The sequence below is a fragment of the Gadus macrocephalus genome, chromosome 2, assembly GCF_031168955.1.
Source record: "Gadus macrocephalus chromosome 2, ASM3116895v1".
NCBI lineage: Eukaryota > Metazoa > Chordata > Actinopteri > Gadiformes > Gadidae > Gadus > Gadus macrocephalus.
Genome location: NC_082383.1, coordinates 11261386 through 11276524, shown reverse-complemented (window position 1 = coordinate 11276524; position 15139 = coordinate 11261386). Strand labels below are relative to the sequence as shown.

The window sequence follows — 15139 nt, the reverse complement described above, 5'->3', positions numbered from 1 at the left end:
GGTAGTACTTGAGTAGACTTTCATCAAAATACTTTTGATTGATTAGGATATTACGGTCCTCTTTCCTTTTGTTACCCAGACTTTTTTATTTCTCTCCAACTTTATAATTTTCCTTTCACTCCAACTTCACTTTCTTCCTCTTCCTTTCACTTCACTTTCTCTTCTTCCTTATACTTCACTTCACTTTATTCACTTTCTCTTTCTATCTTTCTCTTCTATCTCCCTATTCACTTTCTCTTGTCTTTTGTGTGTGTGTGTGTGTGTGTGTGTGTGTGTGTGTGTGTGTGTGTGTGTGTGTGTGTGTGTGTGTGTGTGTGTGTGTGTGTGTGTGTGTGTGTGTGTGTGTGTGTGTGTGTACTTATGATTGTGTGTGTTTGTGAGTGCGTGTGCACCTTTTTATAGGTCATCTTTCATTACCATCCTGTGTATGTGTTCACCAGATAAGGGAAGAGCTGCGTGCCAACGGAATTGATGTGTATCCACAAAAGGAGTTTGACGAAGATGCAGAAGACAGGATGATCAATGAGAAGATCAGGGTGAGTGTGTACGTACGTACATGCCAATCGTTTGTGTGAATGCAAGTATTCACATGTGAGATATTCAAGGCTACTGTACAGTATAATGTTTTCCTGCTCTACCTTCATAAAGGCTTGTATATCATGCCTTCACACCGCAATGACCACTTCAAGTATAGGGGCAGTCTTGGTTATTAATCTTGAAATGGTTTGTCATTAACTTGAGGCATTGTCATATTTGAAACTGCAACTGCAACCATTTCTCATGCGAGATGTGGCAAAACAACGTTTTCATTACTTCAACTCTCTCAAGGAACCACAAAATGGCACAGTATTGCCAACCAAAAATCCCATAATCCATTCTCACGTACAAGCACTATTGCTAGTAATGTGTAGATAGTGTTATGTATGATTAACATTGAACTGTGTGTATTTGCAGGAAATGATTCCATTTGCTGTGGTGGGCAGTGACCAGGAGTACCAGGTGAATGGCCGCAGGCTGCTGGGACGCAAGACCAAGTGGGGAACCATTGAAGGTAGACCCTCCTCCTCTTCCTCCACCTCTTCCTCATCCTCTCTATGCACTCTGTCTGCATTATCATTGTCATCATCCGTCATCATCATCCCATCTATCATCATCATCCATCATCATCCTTCATCATCATCATGACAGTTGGGCTCATTATAATTTTGAAGTTTTAATACGGGACATTTTGAGTGTGTCATTAATAATAGGCCAAGTAAAGCTTATCAGATGAAACCCATTTATTTGTGTCTCCCCACGTTAACTTCTCAATTGTGTTATTTGAGATTCCTTTTATTCGTTTCCTTTTCAGTCCTTCAGTTTTTTATATTATTTAAATATTTAATTTATTTATTTAGAATTGTTTAACCTAACAATAACCACTTGTCATCACACAGCTGCGACCACAGGGTGTAACCAGATATTCTCATAACCAATAAAAATATGTTGGCTCTTAAAGCAGCAGGAACTCGTAAGCCCCCTCCCCATGTGATGCCTTCATCCAGCACCACTAACACACAAACCAGTCACCCCAGATCCATGGGCCCTTGTGGTCCCAGAGTGCTGTATTGTCTCCACCAGTTCAGCACAACTTAAAAAGAACACTTCTGCTCTTTGTTGGACGCTCGTTTCAACTATAAATATTTGTTTGAAATGTAATAAATGATGGATGTCATTAAGCAGATGACATTTATATTAATTGAGCTGTTTATCCAAAGTAACTTTCACTGGTTCCAGATACGTGTCTTTAAGGAGCAGGTAAGGGATGCCTACAGGTAGACTGCAGACATAAGGGGTCTAACCGAGGGCCTTAATCGTCTGTTCTGTCAAACGCACAACCCTATCCGCCCCTAGTTTCTGCCCATACACCAGGTGTCTCATCCAATAAGTTGGAGGGAGAAAAGTCTACACAAGTCAATTTGGATTGTGTTATTTTGCGTTGTTTGTTGTGTTGGCTGAGTGTTTATCGGCCAGCACTATTCTCCTCTATGCTGCAAGTGAAAGTCCTCTGGACCATAGACATATATACATAGACGCCACTTTGGCCCTTTGGCCCTTCGATCAGCTTTTTTACCCCAGCTTTTTTAAGTAGATCATAGATAGACCTTTAAATATGGCGGCGACATTGATGTATGTATATATGTCTATGTTATGGAAAACGACTACAGATTGATGCCGTAGTGATGAAGATTACCTGTTCACTCTTGTGTTACACTGCGTTTTTCCAACATTCATCAAGTTATCTCCTTAAGACACCAAGTACTCTGCGTTTATTCAACATCTCACAAAGGAGGCTTCATTTACTCATCTGTCATCCTTGGCAACGTGCTAACATCCACTCATCTCAACCTCCCATCCCTTGCCCTGCCTCTCTGCCTCTCTCTCTCCGCCTCAAAACCACTCAGAACTGACAGACTAACGTGCTGCCCCTCTAACGTGGGGCCCCTCTGTCAGGGAGAAACCATTGAGCTCTCACTCTTCCATTTTCCAGCGGGCTTCAATCAGGTTTAAATAGCAGCACAGATTCTCCGCCTTGCGTGTTGCGAGCAATCTATCTGCAGAGTCAGACTAGGTACGAAAACCTTTTTCCCCCTGACTTCATATAACACTTTTAATCATGTCTCCATCCACAGTCGAGAACATAGCCCACTGTGAGTTCGCCTATCTTCGAGATCTTCTAATAAGGTAAGCCCTAAAGTCTCCCTTATCATGGTCTGTCACATATATCGATTTTCTATTATGATGGTATATTTTCCTAGAAAATTGGTGTGTAAAAAGGACTGTGGAAAATGAATGACTTTGGGCAGGTGGGTAGACACAAATGCACACAGACGTGTTATTTTTCTTCGCTGACATGTACAGGTGCATCTCAATGAATCAATTTCAACAATTCAATTTAAAAAGTGAACCTTTTACATTACATAGATTCATTCCACCAACAGTGAAATATTTCAATCATTTATTTGTATTAATCTTGATGATTATGGCTTACAGCTCATGAAAACCCAAAATTCAATATCTATTATTTACATTTACATTATGCAGTCGCTTTTATCCAAAGCGACTTAGAACGGTTAAAACACCCATTGACAAACTGACAGCAGAGTCAACCATGCAAGGCGATAAGGAGCTCATCAGGAGCATTGTAGTAAGTCTATTGCTCATAGACCGTCAGCAAGGATGAGCCAGGGATTGAACTAGCAACCTTCCAGTCTCAAGTCAACCTGCTCTACCTCCTGAGCTAAGCCGACAAGTGTGGACTATACAATAGTGCAATGTTACATAAGACCATTAAAGAAATATTTTTTTATAAGGAAATGTCTGCCTTCTGAAGAGGGCATGTGGAGTCAATCAGCCTTTGGCCCTGCTGAGGTGTAGTGGAAGCCCAGGTTGATTCGATAGTGTCTTTCAACTCGTCTGCATTGTTGGGTCTTCTGTCCCTCATCATCCTCTTGACAATACCCCAATTTGCAATTTGCTATGGGGTTCGTATCAGGCAAGTTTACTGGCCAATCAAGCACAGTAATCCCATGGTCAGTAAACCGGGTATTGGTACTTTTGGCAGTGTGGGCAGGGGCCAAGTCCTGCTGGAAAAGACGTTGTCTCTGGCTCCGGAGTGGAGTGTTCACACTCAGTGGGAGTGTGAACAGCCATCTTCTTTAGCTATGACCTTTTGAGGCTTAGCCTCCTTTTGGAGGGTATTTCAATGACTGTCTTCTGCACAAATGTAAAGTCAGCAGTCTTCCCCATGATTGTGAAGCCTACTGAACCAGACTTAGAGACAATTAAAAGACTCAGGAAACCTTTGCCGGTATTTTGAGGTAATTAGCTGATTAGAGTGTGACACCTTGAGTCTACAATATTGAACTTTTTGACAATATTCAAATTTTCTTGGGTACTGAATTTTGGGTTTTTATGAGCAGTTAGCCATAATCATCAAGATTATTACAAATAAAGGCTTGAAATATTTCACTTTGGCTGGAATTAATCTATATAATGAGTTAAACGTTTTGTTTAAATTATTTAAATTCAGTACATTTATTGAGATGCACCCTTATGCATACCGCCTCCGTCTCCTAGAACCTGTTTGATGTTTTTGCGATCTCATCCATCAGAACCCACATGCAGAACATCAAGGACATCACCAGCAGCATCCACTATGAGCTGTACCGGGTGCGGCGCCTTCACGAGAACAACACTGTAGCCGCCGCTAACGGCCTCCCAGAGCACCGCCTGGTTGCCCATGAGATGTAGCGCAACCACGCTCCCAACCCACTCAGCAGCACTACATCTCCAATGAGCTCTTGTGCCAATGTCCATCCAAAGCCTTCAGCGTCCCCTTTTTACTGTGGGCCATCTTTTTAAAATGTCCTCCCTCACTCTCGCTCTCACTCTCACTGCCGATCTCTTTTGTCAAGGCAGGTTGGGACACAGCCTGCCAGAGGGATTGGTTTAAACTTGCTGACTTTGTTTTATTGGCTTACCGTACAATACAATTCTGGGTGTTTTTCTTCTCAGATTACACAATAACACAGCACTACTTTCATAGCAACCCCGAAAATGCGGAGGGAACAGATGATGTTGCTGAAGATGGTGTCCCTTGTTCCCTTCTTTTCTGACCCTGTAGCATAGTATCCATCAGGCAACCGCATAGTGCTATCTCTTACGCAGCTTGCCTACTGCATCCGTCCGTCAACGGACGACGGAAGGCGTGTCTGACGGATGGGGGACTGGTACTTGCCGACAGAGCCACAATCTGATTGGCTGACGGATCTGTTGCAGCCTGTAAAGTTAAAATTTTCTCAACTTCTGAACGCAAGAGACGGAGCCGACGGAACGGACGGACCCACAATGCATTTCGGGATCGCCCCATGTAAAGTCAATGAGATCTGTCAACGGACGGATGCAGCGGGCAAGGGGGGTTACAGATGCCTTGGATTCATACATCAGTAAGTGTCATGGGTTACTGAGTTTCATGCTAAGGTTAAGCATGAATAGGGCTGTGAGAAGTTGGCCCCCCGTGTCCTCGTATGATGCTTATGCTCATATGCAAGAATGCACATCAGGTTCCAATTATTTCCCCCACAAGCCTATCCTTCCTATTGTGTCTGTAGTGCATCGTCTTGACAGATGTAAAGATGTCCTGTTGTGCCTATGTAATACCCAGTATGAAAAATCATGAAAAATCATTTAGAGTGATTAAAGATTATTTGTATTTATGCACAATATAAGATGTGAAAGATATACATTTTTTTGGATCCACTTGTGCAGAATGTACACAGGAAAACACGCACACACACACACACACACACAGACTTTTGTTTTACACATGCATACACAATGTTTCTGCTCTCTGGGCAACCAAAGTGCCTTATTTATTGGCGCTTGATTCCTAGCATTTCAAGTAGCTAATCTGCTAAATTAGCTAAAACTGGAATGAGAACAGATATGCGCTGCGAATAAGGCATTTATTGGCACATATTAGCCATCCCAAATTTCCTAAAACACCAAATATAATGTTCTGACTGCACAACTCCTTTTTCTTTTAGCGTTTTCAGTTGGTCGATGTTATGTAATACTTCCAAAGTGGTCAACCGATGTGTTGTGTATTCATCGAAGATCCAATTATTTGGGTATTTTTTGTACTTTTTGTTATTAACAGACTATTGCCTTTGATATCTTGTTATTTTAAAGAAATAAAGATTGAACTTGTAAATATACATTTTCACATTTTCTTTTTAATGAATGCTCTATGTAAGCAGAGTCAAGGCCATGACCCAAAGGTATTTTAAGGTCACACTAGTGAAGTAGAAAACCAAAAACCTTGAGAAACCTCTGAGTGGCTTTTGAAGTACGTTCAACCCACAAGATGATAACTACATATCAAATAATTTCCATTCTATGAACCTTCCTATTAATTACTCCCAGAGTGCAGTTTTGTTAAGCTTAGCTAGTGACCTTTGTCGTCAATTATGTCAGGAAGGTATACTGGCCCATGCACTGGGATAATTACTGCTTGATTAACCATTGTTCTCTAGACATTGAAAATTTAAAAAATATTTTTTGTGTGAGTTTGTATATGTGAGGTTATTTACACACAAAAGGGTTATTCATGTTTATGTTTTTTGAAGTGTGCATGTGTGTGGGTTGTATTGCCCAGTGATGCCTGCAGGTAGACTGTGACTGTTGGGGTTTGAACCCAGAAGATTATGGCTGGGAGTCAAACACCATCCCCACTAGGGATGGGCAAAATGATTCTTTTCCGGGAACTAGTTCTTTCAGTTCAGTTCACTATAACGATTCGTTTGTTTGATTCGTTCGTTACGTCATTTGGTGTCTGCACCCCCCCCCCCCCCCCCCCCCCCCCCCCCACGCGCGAGATGGCCGTGAGCATAATTTAAGCGACTTCTAGGCTCTAACCCCCGTGAAAAATCAAGAAGATATACTAAATAATATAACCAAACGTCCCACCAATATTTATACCACTTGCTTACTCTCTATATTTCATTCATGGTTCTACATTTATAATTTTATTTTACTTTACATTTAATTCTTCATTATTCAGGCATTACAGAACTTTCATGGTCATAAATAAAAAGTACGAACTGCAGTTTAATTTCTTTGTTTGTTCTTAAATTGACGTAGAATGACAAAGACTCCTGGGATTGGGAAATGCGTTTATCCGATAAACAGATGGAGGTCAAGTCTATTTTCGAAAAAATGTAAGGGGATATATGAGTGGCCCCACGTCGAATGGTATGACCCAAGATACGTCCGACAGAGAAAGCACGCATATTCGACGGTACCCGCCTTGTCATTTGTTTACCCAGGTGCCATTGCAACACCATTGCTACCTCTCATTGGCTGAATCTTTGAGAACGTTGTAGACTCAATCAATATAAGTCGCGGGGAGACGAAGCTCTGTTCGTTTGTATATTTTATTTACGTGACCATATTTTTGGTTTATGTTAAAGAAAAGAATCAAAGAACCAGTTCTTCTTGTTTTGGGGAACCAGTTCTTGTCGTTCACGTTCGGGATTCATTTGTTGTGAACGAATCGGTCGCGACCGACTCATCCCTAATCCCCACTATCCAGGACCTACCGCCATATAACACCATCCCAGCTGGCTTATTACTGTTCCTTCTACCAAACAACTTCATCACATTGTATGTACATGCAGCCACTATGCAGTTCTACATTCCTCAGGTCAGGTCAATCATGGCATAACACATCAACCTATTTGGCATGATCAATTCCGCATTTGCCCTGCGTGGCTAAGGTAGGAGCGAATAACACCTACTAGTGAGATGAGTAGGACTATTTAACACCCGTCTGTTTTTTTTCACTTAATGTCCGCCTTTGATTGGTTAATTAGTCCACTTAATGATGAAAACTGATAGTTTCAACATGTGCCACTGCACATATTTAAATTCTGTACATGTGCTGTTCAGTCAGTTGGTGGATGGTTTCTGTGCATTTCTTGTCTCTAATTTGTCTCCCCCCCATCGATTCTCCTTCTTTTGGATACACCTTCCCGCCTTCTTGTCGTCTATCCCCCCCGACACAAACACACAGAAACTTCTTCTAGTGTCTCAGTCTCCACCCCTGCCATTGGGAATGTGCCTTGGCACTCACTAACACACATTTATATAACAATTTTCAAATTGCACTCCCCTCAGTTAATTAAGGGCAAGCTGGAAATTAGCCAGATGATCAGAGAGCGAGATGATCAGAGAATATAGTTAACTGGGGGATTCCAGTTGGAACACACAAAACATTCGTACTTGAACGTCACAGAACGGAAGGCAACTGGGTCGCAGGAAAGATCAAGCTATAACTTAAGTCTCTAGTCTCTAGTCTCTAGTCTCTCTCTCTCTCTCTCTCTCTCTCTCTCTCTCTCTCTCTCTCTCTCTCTCTCTCTCTCTCTCTCTCTCTCTCTCTTTATATATATATATATATATATATATATATATATATATATATATATATATATGTAACAGAGTAAATAAAATGAGCATGTAAATAATGTAAATAATTAAATCCTGTATCAATGGGTCAAGACTTTTATTTCTATTTTTCAGTGCAGTGTTGGATCCTGGTATCCTGCAGCAGAACAGACGGTATCTGCTGCAGGTAGGTTGAGCATGAAACGTGTCCGCTTGAAATATCTGTTAAGGTCATTGTCACTTATCTCTAGACGGTGGTTTAATACATTTTTATGATAATTGGCATAGTATTGTCTCTTTTATTTGATTTTCTATTTTCGTTTGCACGCACATGTTTGTCGTGCTATTTGTAATATTGTATTTATTTTGTCTTGGCAGACCAGGAAATGCATATACCCTGTCTTTATGTTTGCTGACCCGTTGTTCAGGTAACCAATCAGTTGTTTGTATTTTTTATGTATGTTTAGAATCCCACTCGTGGCTTTGCTAGCCTTCACAACCTCGAAAGTCTAGGACTGTACCGTACTGCAATGTACAGTATTGAGTATTAGATTTTTTGGTTATGCACTCTTTGGAAGTGAATTAAAACAGTGAACATGAAAGACTGCAGTGTTTTATATAAAGGAGACTAGTGTGTTGCTGCTGATCTGAAAGTGTATTATTCATATGACACAAGTGTGCGTAATTTTTTCATGAGAGTGACATTATGACAAAGGATTGTTAGGTTTCGATAGCAGAGTTTAATTTGACATAGATGTGAATGGTATATTTCTCAGGGTTGTGTCTTATTTGCTTGTGTGTTGAGATTTGATGAGACCATGTATGAGTTTGGTTCAAGTAAAACACATTGTGCATACGCTAGGTTGTAAGTTATTGTTAAAGTTTGTATCAAGGCCTGAGTATGGATTTGTTTGATTCACAATGTGACTTCAAGAGAGGGATGGGAATAACATGAGTGGAATGACTGCAAGTGTAATATTTTGTTTGAGTTTACTTTATAAGTGAGAAAATGGTTAAGTAAAGAAGACAACCAGACTGTGAAGTTAATATTTGAATGTGAAGAAATTGTATATTTTCTGCTTTTAAAGGTTGGGTATGGAATTCTCTTTTTTGGCCATTTTTGCAAAATTACTTGAAATCCTTGCACTTACAGCAACTGAGTTAGAAGTACTGACATGAAAATTAAACAAGTCAATCATCTGTGGAACGGGCAGGGCTCAAAAAACTCCGGCCAATCATTTCCCGACCCACACATTGGACAGTAAGTACGTCAATCAAACGGTCGTACTGCACTCCCCCTCCCCCGCTCCTCGCGCGACCCCTTAGTGCACGTACTAAAAGCTCGTGACCCAGAGCAAGCTTCTGTTTGTTGTTATCCTGCGGTAGCTACTGGAGCTAGCTAACTAGCTAATGGCTCGCTCTCGCGCATCTGTTCGCTCGTGCATGATTGCGCGTCCATGTACTTGGAATGGGTGGAGTCAGAGTCAGCGTTGAAGGAGAGGGGGTAGGACCATTTGAGTTGTGTATTTTCAAAATCTGCTGCCGTTTCGCAAATACAATACCCAACCTTTAATACTTTTATTTTGAAGAACATTGTACCTATATAAATACTTTTGAAATAGTAATCCAATCTTGTCGAAGCCACGACAAAGAAAGCACGATGTCGAGTGTGATTATTTACTTCTCCCCTTTTCAGGGTGTTACACTCCCTGCAGGCCACCAGCCCCTCACACTCTCCCCCGATGACGTGTATGCAGCGCTGAGCAGGATTAACCAACGGAAGGCAGCTGGCCCTGATGGTGTCCCCGGACGTGTCTACAGGGCCTGTGCTGAGCAGCTGACTGAGGTCTGGACTGACATTTTCAAACTGTCACTAGCCCAAGGAGTTGTCCCTGAGTGCCTTAAATCGAGCGGCTGGTCCTGGCACAGATCAAAATCTGTATTCCACCGACACTGGACCCCTTTCAATTTGCCTAAAGCCAGAATAGGAGAATGGAGGATTCCATTTCCAGGGCATTAGCCTCCGCCCTCTCCCACCTTGACAAAAGCAACACTGAGAACACTGTTCTGTGACTTCAGTTCAGCGTCAAATACCATCTACCCCTCCCAACTGATTACCGAACTCTGTGATCTGGATATTGACCCCTCCCTCCGCAATTGGATATTAGACTTCCTGACCAGAAGACCTGGTTACCTCCTCCACCCTCAGCCTGAACACTAGCGTCCCGCAGGGCTGTGTGCTGAAGTTTGCAGACGGCACAACGGTGATAGGTCTCATCAGTGACAACGATGCGTCAGCATACAGGGAGGATGTCCAGCACCTAAGTGCGTGGTGTGCCGACAAAGATCTAGGTCTAAAGGTGGCACACTCTACCCCTTCCACATCAACGGATATTGGTGGCGTTGATGGAGGTTGAGTGTGTCACAAGTTTCTGGGGGTCCACATCTCTGAGGGCCTCTCCTGGTTCCTCAACACCTCTGCCTTGATGAAGAAGGCTCAGTGCCTCTTCTTCCTGAGGAGACTAAAAAATACCCAATTGTCTCCTCAGATCCTGGTGAACTATCGCAGCACCATCGAGAGAATACTAACCAACTGTGTCAGTGTGGTTTGGTAACTGCTCCGCTTCGGACCGGAAAGCACTGCAGAGGTCGGAGAAAATGGCCCAACGCAACTGCGGTTCCCCACTCTCCTCCATCGAGAATGTCCAGAGAAAGCGGGGCCTGCGTAAAACACGCAGCATCACAAAGGACATTTCTCACCACAACCATAGACTGTTTACCCTCCTCCCCTCTGGAAAGCGCTTCAGGTCTCTCGGCACCCGGACCAGCAGGTTCCAGCAGGCTTTACTTATTGTAAGTCGCTTTGGATAAAAGCGTCTGCTAAATGCCCTAAATGTAAATGTAACACTACTGAACTCAACACCCAGGACATGCCCCCCTCCTCCCCCCAACGTCTTGACGTTGGGTGAGTAGTCACTCGAGAAGTCACTCGAAAAAATAAGTATTGTACCTTTGCCTTATCTTCCGTTTTCCAATATATTTTTTTCCCCGAATCAAATGTTTTATGGTCACAACTACCTTGATGAACGATTGGCTTCGTTCCAGGCTTAAAACTCTTTATATAACAATTTTGCGAAAAATGAATGGAGAAAATGAATGGGAAAATTACTTCCGGAACCAGAGCTGTTAAAAAAAGAGGGCGATCACAGTTGCGCTCTATTGAGAAGATTTTATCATTGCTAAACTTGTATATGGTGAGTGGCGACCAGACGTGAGGGTGGAAGGATGGTATCAGGGCGGTGGTATGGATGGTATCCATACCAGAAACGGCAGCTCCGTCCGACTGCGAGAAGCTCCCTTTTGCCAATGTCATAGTTTTTATCGGCCAGGGTCAACTGCCTAGAGAAGAAGGCGCAGGGGTGCAGCTTTTGGTCAGCGGCAGCACTCTGGGATAGGACAGCCCCGTATCTACATCAAAGGCATCCACCTCGACCACGATCTGCCGTTCAGGATCCGGCATGACCAGGGCCCAGTTTTCCCGAAATCTTCTTAAAGCCTTCCTAATGCTACGTCATTCATAACCTCTACTTTAAGATCTACCTTAACATTTTGCATGGTTCCCGAAACCTTCTTTGCTACGAATCTCTTTCGTACATCGTTCGTTGGTAAGGTTGTTCTGAAGCGCTCATAGAACCTTCTTAGCTCTACCATAGTGATGGTTCAGCTCCTGACGCAAGTCGCCACCACTGTCCAGTAACCTATAGAAATCCCCGTTGAGCATGGAACTGCCACATTGACAGTGTTGTGTTTCACCAATATACAGAACAGTACATACGCAAGGTCAGCAGGCGAGGTCAGCTCGACTCGCTTCCAATAATTTCAAAAACTCAACTTTATTTTACAATTCAAAAATGAACAAAACTGTCTTCTAAATTAAGGAAATGATACTGGGAAATAAATAAACCATTCTAAGCAACCAGTGAACTTAATAAGCGGTTGAAATACTTTTTTCAACCACTGCCTCTTTCCCTTGACGTCGGGCAAAGCCCGCACACAGACAGGTAGCAAAAAGCAAAGCAGTCTCAGCATAAACAGTATTATATAATAACCGAAATGAACCATTAAAAATGTAGCTTTCATTTCATGATGTCTATTTTCATATATTATCAACAAGTCAGACACCTTTGTAAACAGACAATAGCTGTTCAATAGCTCATTTGAACGGCTGCGACTGATTAAATTAAGATCCAATTAAGGATGTGATTGCAATCTCCTTCGCTGTTTCCATATTTTCTATATATTTTTTTAAATCAGGGTAGGCTGTGCTATGTTCGCCCATGGTTAAATAAATGTTTAGGCCTACTAGAAGGATTTAGATGTTTCAATGTTTTATTCGCAAAGACTGCAATATTTATTAGAACGCCGTCATGCACCTGCGCATAAAATGGAAATTCGATCTCTGAGCAATCGATTTCAGCACTGGAAGGGCACTTTCGAGGAGCTCAGGGTCGTGAGGGGGGCTGCCACCATGCTGTAACCTCTGATGAACCTCCGGTAGAAGTTGGCAAAACCCAGGAAGCGTTGAAGAAGTTTGTTTCCCCCTCCATCTGACATAGCCCACGAAGGAGACAGATTGGGCGTGGAACTCTCACTTCTCTGCTTAAATGAAGAGGGAGTTCTCTAATAAGTGCTGCAGGACCGCCGGGACCTGGTGGGCGTGTTCGTCTCTGGACTGGGAGAAGTTCAAGATGTCGTAGACAAACACAAACTTGTTCAGCATGTCTCTCAGCATATCGTTAACCATAGCTTGTAAGATAGCCGGGGCGTTGGTGAGGCCGAAGGGCATCACCAGGTATTCGTAGTGGCCTGAGGGGGTGTTGAAAGGAGTTTTTCATATCCAGTCTTCCGAACCAGATGATAGGCATTGCGTAGGTCGAGCTTGGTGAAGATGGTGGCGCCTTCTAGGAGCTCGAAGGCGGATGCGATGGGAGGAAGAGGGTAACGATTCTTTATTGTAATATTGTTCAACCCTCGATAGTCGATGCAGGGGAAGCGTCTTATCCTTCTTTTCAACAAAGAAAAAAACCCGCTCCTGCCGGGGACAAGGAAGGGCGGATGATGCCCGCCTCCAGAGAATTGTTGATGTATGTGTCCACTGCTTCTCTCTCAGGGGCGGCCAGGGAATACAGGCGGCCCCTAGGCGGAACGGAGCAGGGTTGGAGGTCGATGCCGCAGTCATAAGGTCTATGCGGTGGAAGAGAGGTAGCCTTGGCCTTGCTGAACATCTCCCTGAAGTCAAGGTATTCCGCGGGGACCCCCAACACGTCAGGTGCAAACTGGAAATGGTGGTGACTTCGGTTTGCGGCGGCTTGCTTCAGGCAGACCTTTTGACAGGATGAGCTCCAACCTAGGATCGCCCCATGGGGTCCAGTTGAGGTGGGTTTATGATGACGGAGCCAGGGGAACCCCAGGAGGAGCGGACGGCGAGGAGACTGCAGGATATGGAACTGTACAGCCTTATGGTGGTTGCCAGAAAGGAGCACGCGGATAGGCACCGTCTGGTGGGTGACTGTCTTGAGAAGGCGGCCATCCAAGGCCTTGACGGGAAATTGACCGGGCAGGAGAACTCGACTGACCCCCGGTTGTCGAGCTAGATTGTCGTCGATAATGTTCACATCTGAACCTATCAATGTGGCGAGAGTCCACCCTAAGACCTTGGGTAGGCCTACCTGCTGCGCTGCAAGGAGACATTCATCATCTTAGAACATCGGCGTGTGCATGTTTGTGCATGTATCTGTATCTGCACCAAAACTAAATACATTGCCATTTTCGTATGCAGAGCCCTTAGGGGAGTTGTGGAGGCTGAGGCTGTAAAACATCAGAACTCCGTCAGCAGACCCATTGTAGCGTTTGTCTGAAGTGGCACCCGCATGAGTGATATATATACATTATATATATCCGCATGCTCTCTGGATGCTGGGAGGGGATGCTGCTGACCTGCAGGCAAATGACAGCATCATCTGTCTTTTGTTTTTCATGTATTTCTTTGTTTTTGGTCTGTTGTTATTTATTAGTTGGTTAATTTTTCTATATATCCATCTCATACTCTTTTGCGTGTTTGCAAACACCATCTTTCTCGCACACACACCAGGGATGGAAATGAACACCCGCCACACGCCATTTGCGGGTGGATTTGTATCAGACCTGCAAGGAGGAGTAAAAAAGGTGACAGTGGGGGGGGGGGGGGGGGGGGGGAATCATCGGTCCAAGGACTGATCGGTGTTTAGAAGTATACGACTACTCGAATTCTGAGCCACCCTTGACGGGATTTAGCGTGAAAATTCATTACGGAGGTTGTAGAACACAATACAATGGAACGATTTCTAATGACAGACTTCGATGCAAAATGTAGCCCTTTATTATACAGAAATTTGCTGTTGGTGTATTAGCCTAGGACAACACCCTTACCAGATTATTTATCTAAATAGCCCTATGTTGTTAGAATTTACTAACTTTATGCAAGGTCTACGTTCGTGCAGTACTCGCCGTTGACTCGGTCCTAAAAATACAATATTATTGTAAATTATATCACATCAAAAAAGAGGTAGCTAACGTTAGTTGAATCAAGCAAACACTTGACTTACCTCGAATTTAACACAAGATAGTTCCTTCAAATTAGGGCTGTACGGTATGGACTAAAATGTATATCACGGTATGATTTGAGGCATAGACGGTAACGGTATTACATCACGGTATGTTAATTGTATCTTCTAATTTCGATATATATATACCTCTGAAGGGGTAAAATACTGGAAAGGCAGCAAAACCGCATAATATTTTTAAAAATCTTTTCTGAAGTTACTTCCATCTCTGAAAAACACAAATGTTTAATAGCATGGATTTGTTTCTCCACTTGCTTGCGGACCTTGCCGTATAGTTTTGGCATCTCAATTTGGCGGGTGTGCGGGCATGTAACGCGTACCTGGGATCGAGTGTTTTGACCATCTCTTTAAAGCCCTTTCTATCGACATTTTGAAAGGGAACCATGTCCTTATACAGGTAAACAGTGACGGCGTTTGTCATCTCGTTCAACCACTGGCATTTTGTTGCAAGGACTTGTGTTGGCTCGGTCGTTCGCGAACCGGTTCTCATG

General features: G+C 43.2%; 1 protein-coding gene across 3 annotated transcripts in view; it reads left to right on the top strand.

Annotated features, from left to right (window-relative positions):
• Positions 1-5297, top strand: part of LOC132449263 (septin-9-like) — a 74788-nt gene extending 69491 nt beyond the window's left edge. For all 3 annotated transcript variants that reach the window (XM_060040965.1, XM_060040966.1, XM_060040967.1), the window contains 4 exons: positions 441-536; positions 955-1051; positions 2673-2724; positions 4155-5297. In XM_060040965.1, the coding sequence (XP_059896948.1) occupies positions 441-536; positions 955-1051; positions 2673-2724; positions 4155-4293 (384 nt within the window). In that variant the 3' untranslated portion in view covers positions 4294-5297. The remainder of the gene's footprint in view (positions 1-440; positions 537-954; positions 1052-2672; positions 2725-4154) is intronic.
• The last annotated feature ends 9842 nt before the right edge of the window (positions 5298-15139 follow it).